The following is a 17,433-nucleotide window of genomic DNA, read 5'->3' on the forward strand; positions in this document are numbered from 1 at the left end:
CAACAGCAGACTGGTACAATAGGTTGCTCAGTCACAGAGAGAGGAGAGAAGAGGAGGGATGAACAGAACGAGAGGGCGACACAAAAAGGGGAGGCAGAGATGAATATAAAGGCGGAGGGAGTCTGGATGGAGCGTAGAGAAACAGCTGTGCTTGTTGCTCGTCCTTTTACCTCATTACTGGATCCTCTCTCTCCTCCTCTGCTCTTAAAAAGAACCTTGACTCAGTTAACTTGGATATGACACCAGGGCACCTCTGAGACTCAACAACACTGGTTTGAAACGGGGTCTAATTTCTTCCTTTATCCACACACAGAGCTGGAAGTCAGGATCCCAGTGGTGGCACCCTTCGCCCACAGAGCTGCACAGGGAATTTAACTCCTGACGCCTTTTTCAGCACTTTAACCCTCTTTAAGCTCTTTCCGGAATTTAATCTCTACTTCTAGCGGTGTTAGTGCCATGAACACTGAGCAGCAAAAGAGGCGTACAGACAGGAAGTCTGTTCAGAAGGCTCTTCAGAGTTGGACCAACTTATGGTTGTTTAGACTCCTCCCGTAAGCATCCAGGTCTACACGGCGGTGCTTCGACCCAGCAGGGGGAAGGCTGTTGGCAGGCCACAGCTGGGCTCCAGTCCCCTGAGTCTATGGACTCCCTGAAGCCCCTGTAACCCTCCTTGGAACCCCTGCATCCCCCCTTGGAGTCCTTGTATCCCTCCTCGAAGTCCTTGTATGCTTCCTTGCAGTCCTTGTATGCTTCCTTGGAGTCCTTGTATTCCACCTCGGAGCCCAAGTCCATCACGGTGAGTCCTTGGCTCTCGGCGGGGCATGGTGGCCATTGCGGTGGCAGCCTGGATGGAGCAGGCCCCTGGTGGGGTGAGGTTGTTGTGGTTCAGGTCCATGTTAGACAGGAGATGACCCAGGGAGTCCCAGCGCTGGGACGAAGGCAGGCGTATGAGGGAGGAGTAACCTCGCTCGGGGAATACGGCCGTCACGGGCGGCTTGTTGGTCTCGGATGTGAAAACCGGAGCAGGATCCTGGTATTCCCTGGGAGGAGGAAGCGGCGGAGCGGCTCGGAGCGGGGCAGGCTTCAAATAGGTGCCCCCCCTCGGGTCAGCCAAGACCTCACTGTAGGGTGGAGGAGGATCCTCCATCAGAACTGCCTCTTCATAGCAGGGTGGCTTCCCAAATATATCTGTGTCTGAAAACAAGAGGAGACTGGGATTAATCACAACACGCAGAAGCCCACAATACATTAAAACAGGACACGTGTGAAAGTGTTGACGGGACACACAAGGTCAATTATTACTCTTCAATGCATGATTTTTAAGCCATGAACGTTTCCTGAGTCTGGAAAAGCTGTGCTGTCATCCCAACGTAAAGTCTATGGGACAAGAGAGCATGAGCAGGGAAGGAGACAGTAATGAGCATGTGCAGCGGGCTGCATGAAACAGCCGCAAACCACAAAGAGATAAAACTACAAAATTCTGGCATATGGGCTGGATGAACAACTTCTATTGTAATAAACAGACACCAGTGTTGCAGTTTTCTTATAATACCAACATGATACAGCCGTCACAAAATGTGTGTGTGTGGACGTGTATTACTCACATTGTGGGGACATACATCTGTTTACACAGTCACATTGTGGGGACTTGCCTTCCTTATGGGGACAAAATGTGAATCCCCATAATGTGAATCATTCAATTTAAGGGTGATGACTTGGGTTAAGGTTAGGTTTAGGGTAAGGCTCCAGGAAATGAATGTAATTTTCGGCTGTGGTCTGAACTCTCTGTCTCTCTCTCTTTCACTAAATATCTCACATCTCACACACATTTTCTCCATCACTCGCTCCTATTTCAGGCGGCACTTGTTTTCCATCTCTGTGCCTCTGACGACTTCATCATTTCTAGTGGAGGAGCTGCAATGCAGCACGTTGTGCAACAATATCCACGGACACGTAAAAATCCTCTCTCATCACACATTTGTTCATTCCTGTTTATTGAGATCAGACAGTAAACGGTGGAAAAGGCCTCGTTTAGACTAGCCTGGATGCTTTTCAGCGCTCCTGTGAAGTGTGTGTGTCATGCAGTTAAACCGGGATAAATAGTGTCCAGAGCATGTGAACTGCTTTTCTGCATTTTATATATATGTGAAAATTACAGTCCTGCGACACTACGTGCTCCAGTGATGACACAAAATGATGATGATTCATGGGTATCTGAAATCTCCACTTACTCTTCACAACAGGATGAACTACTGAGTGTCTATTATCTACGGTGGAGTGATTTCAGACAGCGTTGGTGTGGGTTGTGATCTGGTTGGTTGTGGTTTGTGGAAAATGTTTTTTGTTCTGTTGATGATCTGAACACACCCACGGCTGTAATCAGTCTGCAGAAACGTGTCTGACAATCCATTTCCTCCAACATTGTATCCTAAAAATTACTTCTATACAATCCAAGAATTCGTGGTGACAAACATAACCTTTGCCTGGATTTTGTTCACAGACATTTATTTGCCGGGCTGGGTTTGAGTGGATGGTGGGAGTATAAGGCACAGCAGTGTGACACCAGGGTGCACATTCGGACCCTAGACCCAGACCCTCTGTGTGGTTAGGTTAAAGCTACAGAAGCTTTTCCCCTTGGTTAAGGGAAAGATTGTGATTTAGGGTTAAATGTTAATAAACACAAGTCTCTTTTACGCTCATATCCATATTATTACGCTCATATCCATACTTTTTGTGCAATATTACATAGCACTTACTATTTTGTATATTTTATTCTTCTGTGCAATAGTAGTTACACTATTTATTGTTATTTTTAATCTGAAGGCAGCATAAATTGTTTCCACAGCTACTGGGGCAATACACTTTTTACATATTTCTTATATATTTTTTTTTCAACATATTTTTTTCTTTTATATAGTCAAATTCCATTTTGCTTGTATAATATGTACATATATATATAGTCTACTTTTTATTTTGTATTTTGTTTTTTTCGAATGTTCTCTACCTCTGCTGCTATTTTTTCTCTTCCCACTGCTTTCACATGCTGCTGTAATGCCCAAATTTCCCCAACTAGGGATAAATAAGATTTTATCTTATCTGATCTTATCTCAGGTCATGTGGGGATCTGCAGCCTCCCCTCCTTTTCCCTTTTGTGCTCCTCCCTCCTCTCGTCTCCTGTCTGTCCAGTTGAGTGGCATCACTGCAGGGCATGGCTGACAGGTCGGGCCAGCCCTGCAGTGATTGAGCACAGGTGTTCTCCATGACGTAATAAAGACCCACTTGCCTACACAGTATATAAGCTCCAGGAGATCTGCCAGGATTAGTTGAATTGTCTGCCTACCAGTGTGGTAACGACATAGACCTCCTTATGTGCTGAGTCACTCTGTCAGTTTGCTGCTCAGTTGTGATCAGATTTTCTGATGTACATTTGTGTCTGTGCTCAGGTGTCCCAAGCTTACCTGATCTCCCTGGAAACCTGGACTAATCACTCTCTGCACTCAGTATTAGCTGGACTCATTGCTGGTTTACTTGCTGAATATTCATTAAACTGTTTTACTTAAGTCCTGTCTCCTCTGTCTGAGCTTGGCATTTAGAGTCTGTTAAACCCCAAAATCATAACAGGTCACTGCATTAAACTGAGACTACGATCTTTTCCAAACCTTAAAGTGCTGCAAGTGTTTAAACATAACTGTAAAAGAGTTTGTAATCACTACAAGTGGAAGCTGTATTGCGAGCTCAGATATATTCGCGTTCAGATATTTTGGCAGAAAGCAAATTAAATATGTTGGCAGTATCAACATTTTTGTATTTTTTGTTTTGTATTGAAGAGTAAGAGGCACAGCAGCATCTAACTGGACCAAAGAGACGTTTCTGGGTTCATTTACACGCTGTTTAATGTGCTGCAGCTGAGCAGGTAATTAGCTATCTAGACTCCTAACTGACAAGTCAGCAGTGCGATTTTCCCCGGTGAATGTTTGTTTGGAGGCTCGTTCGACAAGGCAAGCTGCAGGACAAGAAGTCTGTAAGTTAGATAAGAAAGAGACTGCAGCAAGAAAGCTAACGTTGTAGTTCAGAGTCTGATACTAGAACAATAGTCTGTTGTATTAATACACAACTAGGGGGCGCCATCATAAGACCATGTTAAAAATTCATATTATAAGACAAAAATTTCTCCTTTGTTGGTTTCAGATTTGTTTTCAAAGGAGAACACAGGACACCTGATTTACACAGCAGATATTGATGATGTATAAGAAACAAAAAAAGCCCCTTCAATTGACAGAAAAACAGTAAATGTAACCAGATTTCTGCACTTTGTGACCACAGTGGTCAAAGATATTTTATGCACCGGCAGTTGTTCCTTGCTTGTTCGCCACTAATTGGAGCATTCACACCTGTTGCTAATTACACTGCCCAGCAGAACTAAATCCTGGGTATTTTTGCAACCTATTAAGAACCTCAGCAGTGAAATTTTCACACTGAAGTGGAAATCTGGTTCCGCGTATTCAGCAGAAACACCTGCACAAGTTCTGATGCTTTTAGCGAATGCTGAGACCACGCTCTGTTATACTGAAGGCACTTCAGCTGCCACAGCTGAACTAAAGGTATGTTTTCTTTTGTTCTAACAGATACAATTTCCCATCATTGTGGTTGAACAGAAAGTAAATCAGCAGTAAAGCAGTAAATGTTAAATTTCAGGTGTAGTTTGGTGAGAGAATTGTGGCATTTTAGCAACACTGCTGTTACATGGTACAAATTAGTTTGACATTTTCTTCTGGATGACACTAAAGTAAAAAACTGAATGTGCTGGTTTTAAAGTAGAGAAAGCTTTGGAAAAAAGCATCTTGCTTGCAAAACATCCTGCAACATCTCTAAACTGTGCTCTGCCTCTGGGCACAATGTAAGATGCTGGAGTCTATATTTCAATGTATCGTCAGTATAAAGGAAAAGATTTTTTGACCTGATAAAACAGCCATAGGCAACAAACATCAGTCTTAAAGCTGTTTTTTTTTTTTTTTGGAACAGCTGAAGACAGTTCCTATTTCCAGGCTGATGGATCTGCCCAGATTCTGATCAATATCTGTCAAAATGTTGCACAAACTCTCCTCTTGCTTCTCTGCACCTGAAATATTAACAGTACCACGTCTTGCACAGGCTCTTTTTGTTCACCCTAAAATGCAGCTTTTATATCAACGCAAGAATCATACGTTTATTCTTCAAAATGACAAACATCTGAATTAATTTCCCAAAGCTGTAGTAATAACAGCCTCTCTGCAAAATAACCAAAGTTTTTATGATGTTCCAGCTACTCCGGCTGCGGGTGAAATGGGACTGCGGGGTCTCATACACTTTCTCAGCATGAGAAATGTAATTCAATTGTTGTAGAGAGGACCAGAGCTTGAGAAAATTGCAGATCATTACAAAGAAAACTGCAACCACAATCATTCCTGGGAGAAAGAAAATAATTAGTATGACCTGATTTAATCACTTCTTTAAATTGCTTTTTCAATCACTGTGTGTTTGAACAGGTATTAATATTATATTTACCAGAATCTGTCATTTTCTAGGTGTGTTCAGAGTGAATTTTCGATGCATCAGTGGCACACAGTCAATGAAAAGAAGCGAACACATGCAATAAGAGGCATGTTTGCTCGTGTAATAACTGCGCTGATCCACTAGAGGAGAGCGTGTCAGTGTGACGCCCTGCCTGGGTCTGACAACTGCACGTATGTATGAAGGTGCAGTACCAGCAGGGGGCGATAATGACTGGAGAAAACGACAATCGTAGCATAAAAACTGACCACATGGAGGTGGTTGTGGTGGATGGATGGATGGATGGATGGCTCGAACACAGGAACTTCACCCAAGAGACATGGGTTTGTATCTTTCGTGAAACCGACATCAATGCTAAATTTTTTAAAACTTACATCCTATTTCTAATGTCACCTATGCACATAATGTACGTATTATAACCCAAATCATGATCTTTTCCTTAATCTCACCAAACAAAACAATGAGCATCACCTGAAATGTTTCTCAGCAAGCTTTATTTTGAAAGTCTAATCAGATGTTGCATATTTATTATTGCTAACTTGACCATGGAGTGACCAGGGCGCAGAAAAATGTGACACTGATGTGTGGACCTGCAGGTCTGTTTCAGCCTTTGGCCTGACAGCAGGTGGCAGTAAAAAAAGAGACTTTGTACTAATAGTGTCCTGATCAAGTTTTTTCTATCCCCGATCCAAATTAGAGTCCTTCATTATTGGCTATCTGCTGACATCGAGTCTGAGATAGTGTCGCTATATAAAAGTAAGTATCTGCCCCACTGAAACAACAGCTGAAGGGATCTAAATCTGAGACTCTTGTTTTTCACCAGCTCTTAATCCAAAGCCTGAAAGTCCTGATTCAAAACTATAAAACTGAAGCTTCAATTAATGTCAGAATAAAATATTAAGTGAGAGAATGTGATTCTTTAAACTGACATAGTGTGACATACCAGAGTCGGTCACTATAACGCTTTGTTTCCACATCGCTCTGTGGATGCACGCAAGTCAACCAAAAGTACATTCCTTCCTTTAGAGAACAGACGTCATCTCTGATGTGTTTGTGAAATTCCTGTTTTTTTCTTCTCTCTGGAATTCGCCTCGAGTACGCTGAAGAATTAGGACTTTTTCAGCCAGACCAGATGCTCTGCGTGCCACAGATAGTTAGCATAAAAGCTAATGAAATAGCCTGAAATGCTCACAGCATAGAGCCCGGCTGTGGTACGTTTTGATCTGCTTTTGGCAGATACGATCCTTTAAAACGTGCCCTGATACCAACCCTTTGGATGGGCTTGGGACATCTCTGTACCGTCAGTGCATTGGCTGTAAACTGGCTTCAAATCACACATTTAGGTGAATAAAACGAGGTGAAAATGAGCTTTACGACCTTCGGTTTTACTGGAAAAAAACATAATTACACTCATGAGTCCCTGATGGCTCTTTAATCACTACTTGTGAAATGATTCCGTAATGCTAACTCATGCTGAAAAGCTAACCACGTGGTTCGCTGTGCTGCACGACTTCCCCCTGTACATCTCTCAGGTTTATCAGTGAAGTGCATGGACGTCTGAATCTGAAAGCACCTGGTGTTCAAGTTTGCGGCGTGTTGTAGCGTCACTGGCAATCGCACCAACAACCCACATCGCATTCCCTAGCCTGAACCTGTTTACAACAGCAAACATCACAGTGGTGTGAATCAACAGCTGTTTGTTGAACTGTTGCCATGGAGCTGGATGTATTTATAGATGCATATTTTTTTTATGTGTATACCTGGCCAAAGTCCATCCCTCCTCCAACATGCCTCACAGATACCTACGGGATCAGACCCTCATTGTTTCTCGGCTCTGGGCGAACTCCCCTGTCGATCTCTGTGCTGTAAACAGTCCCACCAGCTGCCAGGACGGCTTTAAATAAACATCAGCCACGCAGAAACAATGTCAGCAGAAACACACGGGACTGATGTTTCCACTGGGGGGATCAGAGGGGTTTCGCTTCAAGCAGCTGTCAGTTCTCTGAGGATAAAGTACGCGTGTTGCAGTGATTTCAGCACGAATACGATGGCGACTGTAATCTGTGGCAGCTACTGTGTACACAGTGATCATATTAGTCACGGTGAGGTTAAAGGGAAACGGTATGTGTGGCTGACAAGAGATCCTTTTCTTCATTTAGGTGCTAACAAGGCACACCAGCTCTCAGCTATGGTCATAGAGTATGTATGTGCTTCAAATAGAATGAAGCTGATCGGGATTCATCTCTTTTCTCTCCTCATCTCATCCCTCCTTCCTCATCTGCAGCCAGTTGCATGCACAATGTAGCCTTTTTTCAATGTAATTTCTAATTTAGGACAGTTCGTGCTACTAACATTTTCAGGGTTGCACCAGCTGCAAAAGTTCCAACAAAGGCATACATTTCAACTTAAATCTTACAGCTGGCCCTTTAGAAGGTGTAAATTCCTTTGTAAAATAGCAGCTGGCACGGACTGATATCGTTTTTGAAAGGTGAGATTACTCAGAGGATGAGGAGGAGCGAATTTATAACCGTTTGCTAGTGGAGGCTATCATTATGTTTGCTGTAATAATTTCTCCCCCTTGCATCTCCTCTCTAACATCCTCGTCTCCAGTCCTCCTTTTCCCATCCCTCTCCTCTCTAATTTAATTTCATGTCTCATCTCTACATATCCTCATTAGATCTCTCCTTTGTTTCCTTATGTTGCATCTCTTATTTTATCTCACCTTGCATTCACTCTCAGACGTTATCTCATCCCATTCTTCTCTTCTCCTTCGTTGCTCAGCTCTTTCTTTTTTAGTGTCCTTTCATGTCTCTTCTCTCTTGTTTTCTCATCTTTTTTCTAATTTCTCATTTTATCCTCTTTTCTCATTTCATCTAATGTCTCCTCTATCACTCATATGTGTCATTTTCTATTAATGATGCTGCTGTATATCTGCTCAGCGCAACAGCAAAACCGAGATCAGAAACAAGCATGATTTTCTGATTCAACACTGTGCCTGCAGGCGGCTGCAGAGGAGGGATCATCACCCACCGCTGGTCTGAACTGAGCCACTTATCAGAGCTGCTCCCAGTTTGAACATCCTGTGTGGGTCAGGACTCGGGTACAAAAGCCTGTCAGAACAAGACATGCTGGCTGTGTGGGATGACAGCTGAGTGATGCATGAAATCTGTGCTTCTGGAGCCAAACTCATTTGTCGTTTTTAAACGTCTCCTGTCACAGTTTCAGATGTTTGAGAGCATATTTTCTTTGCTGTAAGCTTCCACCACTCTCTTGCAAGCAATACCGGAGTGAATCACATTCCTCGTTTCAGACACAACAACAACAATTTTTTCAAGACAGTCTTGTGCTGCTGACTAATTAATCAACCTGGGTATGAAACAACAAATGCAATGACAGTTAGGATGAACCTGACTTTCAGCTGTGAAGCTGTTAACATCAACAATGTGGGACTGAAGCCGCTCTGAGCCTCGCTGGCAGCAGAGCTGCAGGATGTCGATGTCAGTTGGTCCAACACTTTGGTTCAGACTGAAATATCTTCACAACTTGGGCTTCCATTCATGTTTCCCACAGGATAATAACTTTGGTAATCTCCACATTGAACTTTACTGTTTCTTTAGTGTTTTCGTTTATGACCACATGCCTGCAAATCTAACAAGATTCCCATCAGCCTCAGCTTTGCTTTCATTGTGCTAAAGGCATGCTAAATGTTAGCATGCTAGCCCCTTAAACTTTTGCGATAAACATTATACCTGCTAAACATTAGCATTTTATCACTCATTTATAGCATGCTAGCATGCTGATTTTAGCATTTAGCTCAAAGCATAAGTACACCCTCGTAGATGCAGTAGCATGTCTGTAGACTCATATATACATTATTTCCCAATTTTAGGTGGACAAGTTAACACTGTTGAGTGGAGTCATCCCTTTTTAATATTTGCTGTTAAAGCATTAGTGTGTAGGATTTATTGGCATCTAGCAGTGAGGTTGCAGATTGTCACCTTCCCTTACAGCGGCCACCACAGATGTTAAAATGGCAAATGGCAGTCGACTCTGCTCCTGCACCCTCTGCAGACATAAAAAGCTCATTCTAAGGTAACAGAAACATGATTCTTATTTTTGGGAGATAAAACACTTATTAAACACATAATTGTGAAGATTATATTCCATTTCCAGCAATAGATACAACCTAAATGCTGCACACTGGACCTTTAAATCATTTGCATGTATCTGTTACATGTTGTGTCTTTGCTGCTGATGCTGGACTTTACTGCCTCTTTTTTGCTTGTTTTTGGGCTTTTTGCCCTCAGTTTCCCCAACACACATCCACATGAATCTACATCCAACATTCACTCTACTTCTTACAGTAGTTTTTTCTACCAACTCCTGCCAAAAAATATCTGGCTGTTAGCCTGCTACATATTTCACCACCAGCTAGTCTCAGACTGTGTCTGTCTGTCCTTTGGTGCTGGGCAAGTAGTGCACAGTGGTTTTATCTGAGTTTTTTATTTGCTGAAAACATCTGCCTGCAGCTGGGAACAGGGTTGATGAGAGCACTGTGACTAAACCATACAGTGAATGCATCATAAAGTCAAAACTTTGAGCTGAAAGAGGCTAAAAAGGTCCTTGGAGTTGCAGAGTTCCCATTTTAACAGCTGTACTCAGTTTATCATGCACACCTATAGCTTAAACTAATGCAGTCTAATAAAACAGTCTAGTGTTCAGCTTCTGTTGAAACTGACATGTGTTTGTATTGTTTCGTGTGCTCCGTTTACATCCATGAGGGTCGGCCAAAATACAGAAATACATCTCTGTGTAGTACAGTTGCACAATTCAATTCTGCAACAGCACAAACTGCAGCCTCTTTAAGACGGTTTCCAAAAAAAAAAGCTCATCAACATCAATACAGCGGCATTTGGGTTAAACAAAGAAGACACAGCGTGCGAATTAGGGAGCTTTAGTGGTCTGAGTGATCAGATTTCAGTCCGTCTCTAATGCTTCTTGGTTTGCTTGTTTGATCCTGCATAGCTGTCCGACCTGCCCAGCACACATGAAGTGTAAGTGGGGTATAAATCAAATGAGGCAACATCTCCTCGTCTCTCTCTCTCTCTCTCTCTCCCGTCTGGAATATACGACTGAACCAGCTCCTGGCTTCTCCTTCGGTCCTCCGCTGTGCTCAGCACCTGCTTCTCTTTTAGCTCTGCTGCTGCCTGGATACTAAACCTCTTCATCAGTCTGCTTTGTGACTGAGACTCCAGCAACCTTTTGTTTTATCCTTTACTGTCTGTCTGTGCTCATTAAGCATCTTTGACAGCAGCTGATGCTCTTTTACTCACTCCGGCTTTCCTTTTACTCTCTAAAAATCCCTTTTCTAGCACTCCACTGCTTCTTAATTATTCTCTTAGTTGGTTTTCAATTAGTTTTTTCCCCTGTGGATAATTTAGGATTTATTTTTTCATTTTCTCTCCACTTTCTCATGCTATCATATTTTAAGCTCTGTGAAGTTAAAAGCTGTTGCACGTAGCAAATCTGCACATTAATGCTGGAATGTCGCTCAGAATTTGCAGGATGCTCACTGGCTCCTTCGTCGCCATACATGAGATGTCTGCGCTTCTAATTAATGCTAATGCTGCTCACTGCTGACAGTCATTTTCACTGCCGTTTTGTCATTTCAGATGTCTTTTTTAAATTCAAGTGGCTTGTGAAAGAGCTTTCCTAGCTTTCTAGGATTCCTGAGAAGGAAAGGTTGCCTCGTGTTTACTTCTGCCAGGAGGGTGAAGCAGAATGTGCCCAAAACTCATGAATTAATTTCCATAAAAATTGTTGTCCACACCGACCTTTGGCTGAGGAATGATGAAGTTTTGGGTGGGAAAAGGGAAGGCAGAGGACTGCAAAGCTGTGTAATGTTGGACAGGAGAGTCTCTGTTGCAGAGTTGAGGTGCCCTTGAGCAACACACTAGCCTGCACACACAGAGCAGCTCAGTGTCCTGCAGTGTCAGTCCGTGGTTACAGGTGGCGTCTGCCAGCTGTGAGGCAGGGTGTTGGTTGAAAAAAGCTTTTTAACCAACAGAAACTGGTTCCAGATGTTTTAATCATCACCCAAGTGCTGCTGAAGTTGAGGTGTTGCTCTTATACTGTTTTACCAGTTGGATCGATTACTGAACCGATCACTGTCCTTGCATGAGGGAACATCATCTATCAGCAGTGAAGCATTTTTTTTAGCCGCGTTAGCAGCACAGATCTACGACTCGCTAGGTCCGTCAAGATTGAAGTATCTCAATAACTACTAGACGTTCATGGTCCTCCATCCTTTGGTTTATGACCAAACACCTGCAGCCTCAGCTCTGTTATGTTTAGTGCCAATTAGCGTGTTAGCATGCTAACATGCTAAATGAAGTTGGTGAGCATGATAAACATCAGCATGTTAATTCATTCATTCATTCAGATTTTACATGCTGGTGCAGCTATAAACGCTTGGCCTGCTTCTGCTGATCACTTTGATGGGGGATCAAATAAAACATCAGTTCCGAATCTTTTTTTTTTATGTAAGCCCTAAAATGCAAAGTGATGTCTCCTCGGGATCCGTCATCACAGGTTGTGCGTTGTGAACAGCTGAACTGAAGAGTCACGTAGCCTTGAATCATTTTTAGAGTCTTTACGACATAAAACTTTACAGTAATTCTGTAGCTTGAGTAATTTTTTCTCTGATTTCTTACAAGGTATTTGCATTAGGAAGGGAATGCTCCAATAAGGAACGATTACAGTGATCAATAAGTCTTTCTGCGCACATGTGGAAAAATCTAAACCTATTCTTTAAGACAGAGACCCAGCTGTGCCCCTGCTGACTCTGCACTCTCCTTGTGATTGTCCCTTTCATCTCGCCTCTCTGTTTCTTTTTTAGTTTAGCCTGGCCGTGTTGTTGCTCGCTTTGTCACCGCTCGGCCTCCGCAGCCACCGCCCACGCCTCAGCGGCAGCTGTCACCATGACGCCCCGCGGGGGAACGCTGCCCGGCAGGCAGGGAGGTGGAAGAGTCTAAAAAAAATCTGGCACCGTGCATAATGTAATCCTCCTCCTGTCCTCTGCCTTTCCGTCTGCATCTGAAATGCTTGTAGGAATGTTGTGAATTCATTTATTTCTTCTCCGTTTTTGTTGATAGAACAATTGTCAGTAATTTTACACTCAGCGGTAGAGACGTGATTGATGTTCAGCTCCAGAGGGCAGTTTGGTGTTGAGACGAGTGGATGCAGCAGTTGGTATTTTAGAGGTGAAGAGAGGAAAACACTTGTCTGGCTGCCGTAAAGTCAAAGACAGTTGTATTTTTCTCTATCAGCAAATAGAATCTGAATTTCCACCTTTAACACCTGCAGTCGTCTATTTTGTGGCACCTGATTGAGGCCTGTGTCCATGACAAAAATATGAACTAACACATCTTTTCTCCTGAGGTTGGATCTGCACCGTACTGCTTCTTCTCGGCTTTTACATGTTACAACAACCAGATCGAAACAGACAAGCTCCCGTTCAATCCCGAAGAGACGGTGGATTCATGAGTTAGACGGTACACTCAGTGGTTGTTAGCTTGTAGACAGTATACCTGCAGGGAGCAGCACTTTCTTTCAAAGTGGTTTACTTGTTAGTAATTGTTTTACATTTAGATTTAAATCTTCATTATTTTTTTTTATTATTTCAGATACTATTACGACACCATATACATGCTGTTATGTTTTTGTTTAGTTCATGGAAACAAGTGCAGTCAACATGATTATCGCAGGAGGTGAAGCTAAACGCTCTATGATTTCATGAATCCTCAGCTTTATGTAGCCACAGTTTAATATTTTTTGAAGGATAATGAAGCACAAATTACTTCCATTCAACACCCACACAACCTGTTAGCAGCTGTGTGCTTTTTATGATGAAAGGCGCACGCAGGTATTTAAAAATCCCCAAAACTCAAAAATATGACATATACAGATACGGTGACTCAGCAGGAAGCCAAACTAGGATTAAAATTAACATTAAAAATGGAGATTCACAAGGCTGAATCCACAGACACCTTCTTTGAACTTGTGTTTTCAATGAAGGCTGCACTTAATGTTCTCTGACGGAAAATCCACAGTGATGCACAGAACAAGAAACAGATAATCAAACAATAAGAATCCCATCACGTTACCTGGCATGGTGACCCAGTTTGCTTCCGGCATGGGATGAGGAACCTGCAGAGGAAGGGGCGGCGACAGAGTTTGAGGAGGGCAGAACTGCGGTGGCTCTCTGGGTAACTGTGGAGGTGGTGGCGGTGGAGGAGGAGGAGGAGGAGGAGGAAGAGGAGGGTATCCTGCGGGGTGACAGCTGAGCGGCTCCATCTCTACGGTTCGCAGACATTGCTCCCTCAGCCTCTCTTCGTGGCGGCGCTTCAGCCTGCGCTGCAGGAAGCTGCAGAAGCAGCAGAGCATGACGATGACGGCCCAGACCAACCAGAAGCCGGCGAAACAGGCCAGGAAGGTGTAGGTGCCCTGAGACATCACCATGGCGGTGACGGGACTGGCTGAGAGTTCCCCCCGAGGCAGGAAGAGCCGATTTCAGATGAGCAGGAGGGGATGTACGTGAGGTCCTGCTGTCCTCTGGAAACTTGTGACTCGTCTCTCGAGAGTCAATGAAACAAATTCTGGCACGTTTAACACATTCAGCGATAAAAAATATTGCTAATAAAAACTGTAACAATGCTGTCCTGTGGGATGTAATCCAAGGTGGGAGCTAAAAAAAATAACAGCAGGTGATAAAAGGTGACAGGTCAGCCACTGGGCTTGAATAATGATCATCACACTATCATCACAAAAAAGAAAATCTGAGGCTTGATGATAACCGTGCAGGTTCGTTTCAAACTGGCAGCTCAGATGTTCAAATGGCTTCTGCTTTCTTGTTGAAACTGAAAGAAAAATGTATCCAAGAGCCTTAAAACTGCCTGAACAAGTTAAGTGTGATGATAATTTCAATTAAAAACTGTCCACTAAGACAGTTGTTGAGGAAATCCAGTAAAAGTCAGTAGAATCTGTATCTTTTCTGGAACATGACTGTCACGTGTCTGAATATTAAACGTTCTGCAGTTACAGTCTCGGTTGTGTTTGTGAAGGTCTGTCCGTCAATAAAAAGCGGCATCCTCAATAAAGCTTGTGGTCAAATAGATGAACATTCGTGTTAAATAAATCTCATTAAAATGTTTTTTCCTGGAAGAAGGTGCACAAACCACCTGAATGCAAGAACTAACGATGAGGTTAACTGTCTTGGAAACAGTGGCGGCTGCTCGTTGGTCTCTCCACAACAGCTTCTGTCCACTTGGTTTGGAGATAAATGAACCTAAATCACAATATGTTACAAGTTTAAGGTGTCAGCAGAAACTCTGCATTCAAAAATAAGATTTTTGTCCAAAAGATGTGTCTGGAAATGTGAATCTTACTGTGCTAGATCCCCAAATTCACAAAAAATCCAAGGAAATCTTGTTCTTATTTAAAAAAAAGGTTCATTCATTTCAACTTCAAAACGATCAGAGATGTTTGAACATTACTTCATGATCAAAAATCCAGTAATTTGATGAAAAAACTTGAATTAGCCTGCAGGAAATTCCATCTTTCTGCAAATATTCTGTATTCGTCCTCTGCTGCACTGCTCATTTACATGGAAATGTGCCTGAAGCTCAGGATGAACACACACATTCACACACTGGCAGACACACACTGTTATTCCACAAGACTACAGATGAACTCTGCACCTTCGCAGGTGTTTCAGCAGCAGGAAACGGCTCCACTAGACACCTCAATATTCCATCCTCTCAGCTCCCTTGAAAGGCTGTTGTGGCTGAAAACTTCTCCATCTTTTCTGATGGAAAATAAATGGCACAGAACCTGAAGTCCAAAAAAAACTGGAAGAAACAAAAGGCCTGTGCGTCTGACGAACTGAGGCGACGTCCAATCAGAAGCGACAAAAACCCCGGAGGTGATGCGTGAACCCCTGTCGGAGGTTCCGTCCACGTGAAGTGAAGCTGGTCCCCTCAGGGCTGCGGGGGGCCAGAGTCAGGGCGGATGTCTGCACCGCCGGGACGCCGAATTCATCCCTCTCGGATCCCAGCGGGACTCCTCGGTCTCACGCTGCTCTACAAAGACACACGGAGAGGAGGCGAGACCATCGTCAGCGATCATCAGAGGACAAAATTCAGACAATATTTTCAACACAGTGAGAAGCGAGAGCAGTAAAAACAGCGCAGAGGCCGCGTGCTTATGAATCTCAGCTGTTCAGGCAGGATTATGACGCCGACCTCGGGGGGTGAGTATCAGTTTCACACTTCAGAGAGCAGCTCGCAGAGAAAACTAAAAAACAGGGCACATTATTTCTCATTTTTATTAAAACTAATAAATCACTTCAGTTATACTTCCTTCCATTCTGCACTCCCCATAAGAAGCTCCTCATGTTAACGTATGTTCTTATTGGGCATTTTCAGCACAGCCTGACGTGAGCCTGATGTCTTGAGGTTTGTCTAGATCTGAAATAATATCCAATATCCATCTCAAGTCTGAAGGGAGGATATTAGATTCAGTGGAGGAGGAAGAAGTAGAGAAAAGACAGAGAAAATAAGAAAATAAGAGGCTCAGAGCAAAAAATTCCACTTTAGCTCGAGAAACATGATTTTTTTTTTTGACTGGAAACAGCTCATCGAATCAGGCGCTTCTGAGGACGACTGAAGACTACTACTAAGGGAAAAAAAGGCCTTTAATTGTGCAAACAGACAAAGCTTCAACACTGTCAGAGTGAAAATGGACAAAAACAAGGCCAACACAAAGCTAACTAGAGCAGGTGTACAGTGTCATTGGTTCACTGGTTGACCAGGATTTCAAATCCATTGGATGATGGATTCAAAGGTGGCATTCACTAACGTCTTCTGCTGTTTTCCTAAAAAGCATTAACTGGTAAAAGGGAAACAGTCTGTGGCCAATAAATGGTGGAAAACAGAATACATGAATAACTTTGTGCTAAAACTGCAGCAGAATAATCACACACAAGCAGCTTTCCTCCTAATTTGCCGTGCCGGATTTCTGCATCTTGATTAGCAGCTGACGTGTGCAAGATTTTAGCTGTTCAAAACCGAGTTTGCAAAATGATTGTGTTTACTCTTCACTGCGGTGACAAGAACCAGTAAACATGTCAATCTCAACGACGGTGGGATGCATATGGCCACGAAACACGATGTCTCATTTCCATTTGGTGCACTGTAATGGAAATTACACGTTTGGGCTGTCTCGCCTAAGCAGCAGATGTTGGTGAACACAGTCTGTTTCAACTGATTTCACCACTGAACTACTAACCACAGTAACCCCAGACTCCTTTAAAAAATCATGCAATTTTAAGAGCCGTTGAATGCAATCATTCGTGCCTTCTTGTAAATTTAGCATTAAATTCGATAGGGTTAAGTTGTTTCTTTCCATGTCTGTTTGCCATTTATATCAAATTTATGAACATTTTACTGAAACATGTCAAATTTTACAAATACAGGGAACAGCGAAGGGAACAGAGGCTACTTCTTTGTTGCCCACAGAGAAATTCCCAAGACTCCCTTAAGAAATCGCACAATTTTGTGAGATTTTGAGGCAGTAAAAACCTTAAAAAAATGTATGAAACATGCTCTATGACAAATTCTTGACAAAATCTTGTAAATTCAGCAAATACATCACACTACATTATTTCTTTCTTTGCATAAAAAACATTGTGTCTGTCTGTTCCAGCGTACTGCCGACTACAATCTGACCCCCACTTAAAAACAACGATGCATTTGGTCTTTGATAATTTTATGCTGAACGCGCTTTGGATAAAAGCATCAGACATTCGTTAAAACTGTCCACCCA

The 17,433-nt window shown here is 42.9% G+C and overlaps 1 protein-coding gene across 1 annotated transcript; it reads right to left on the reverse strand.

Moving 5' to 3' along the window:
- Positions 1-280: 280 nt before the first annotated feature.
- On the reverse strand, positions 281-14,070 carry LOC121617788 (proline-rich protein 7). Its single transcript, XM_041953023.1, has 2 exons — positions 13,716-14,070; positions 281-1,194 (listed from the first exon to the last, which is right to left on the reverse strand). Exons 1-2 carry the CDS (start codon positions 14,068-14,070, stop codon positions 566-568), a joined length of 984 nt encoding a protein of 327 aa, XP_041808957.1. The 3' UTR covers positions 281-565.
- Between the last annotated feature and the right edge of the window lie 3,363 nt (positions 14,071-17,433).

Source organism: Chelmon rostratus, chromosome 14 (genome assembly GCF_017976325.1).
Source record: "Chelmon rostratus isolate fCheRos1 chromosome 14, fCheRos1.pri, whole genome shotgun sequence".
Classification (NCBI taxonomy): domain Eukaryota; kingdom Metazoa; phylum Chordata; class Actinopteri; order Chaetodontiformes; family Chaetodontidae; genus Chelmon; species Chelmon rostratus.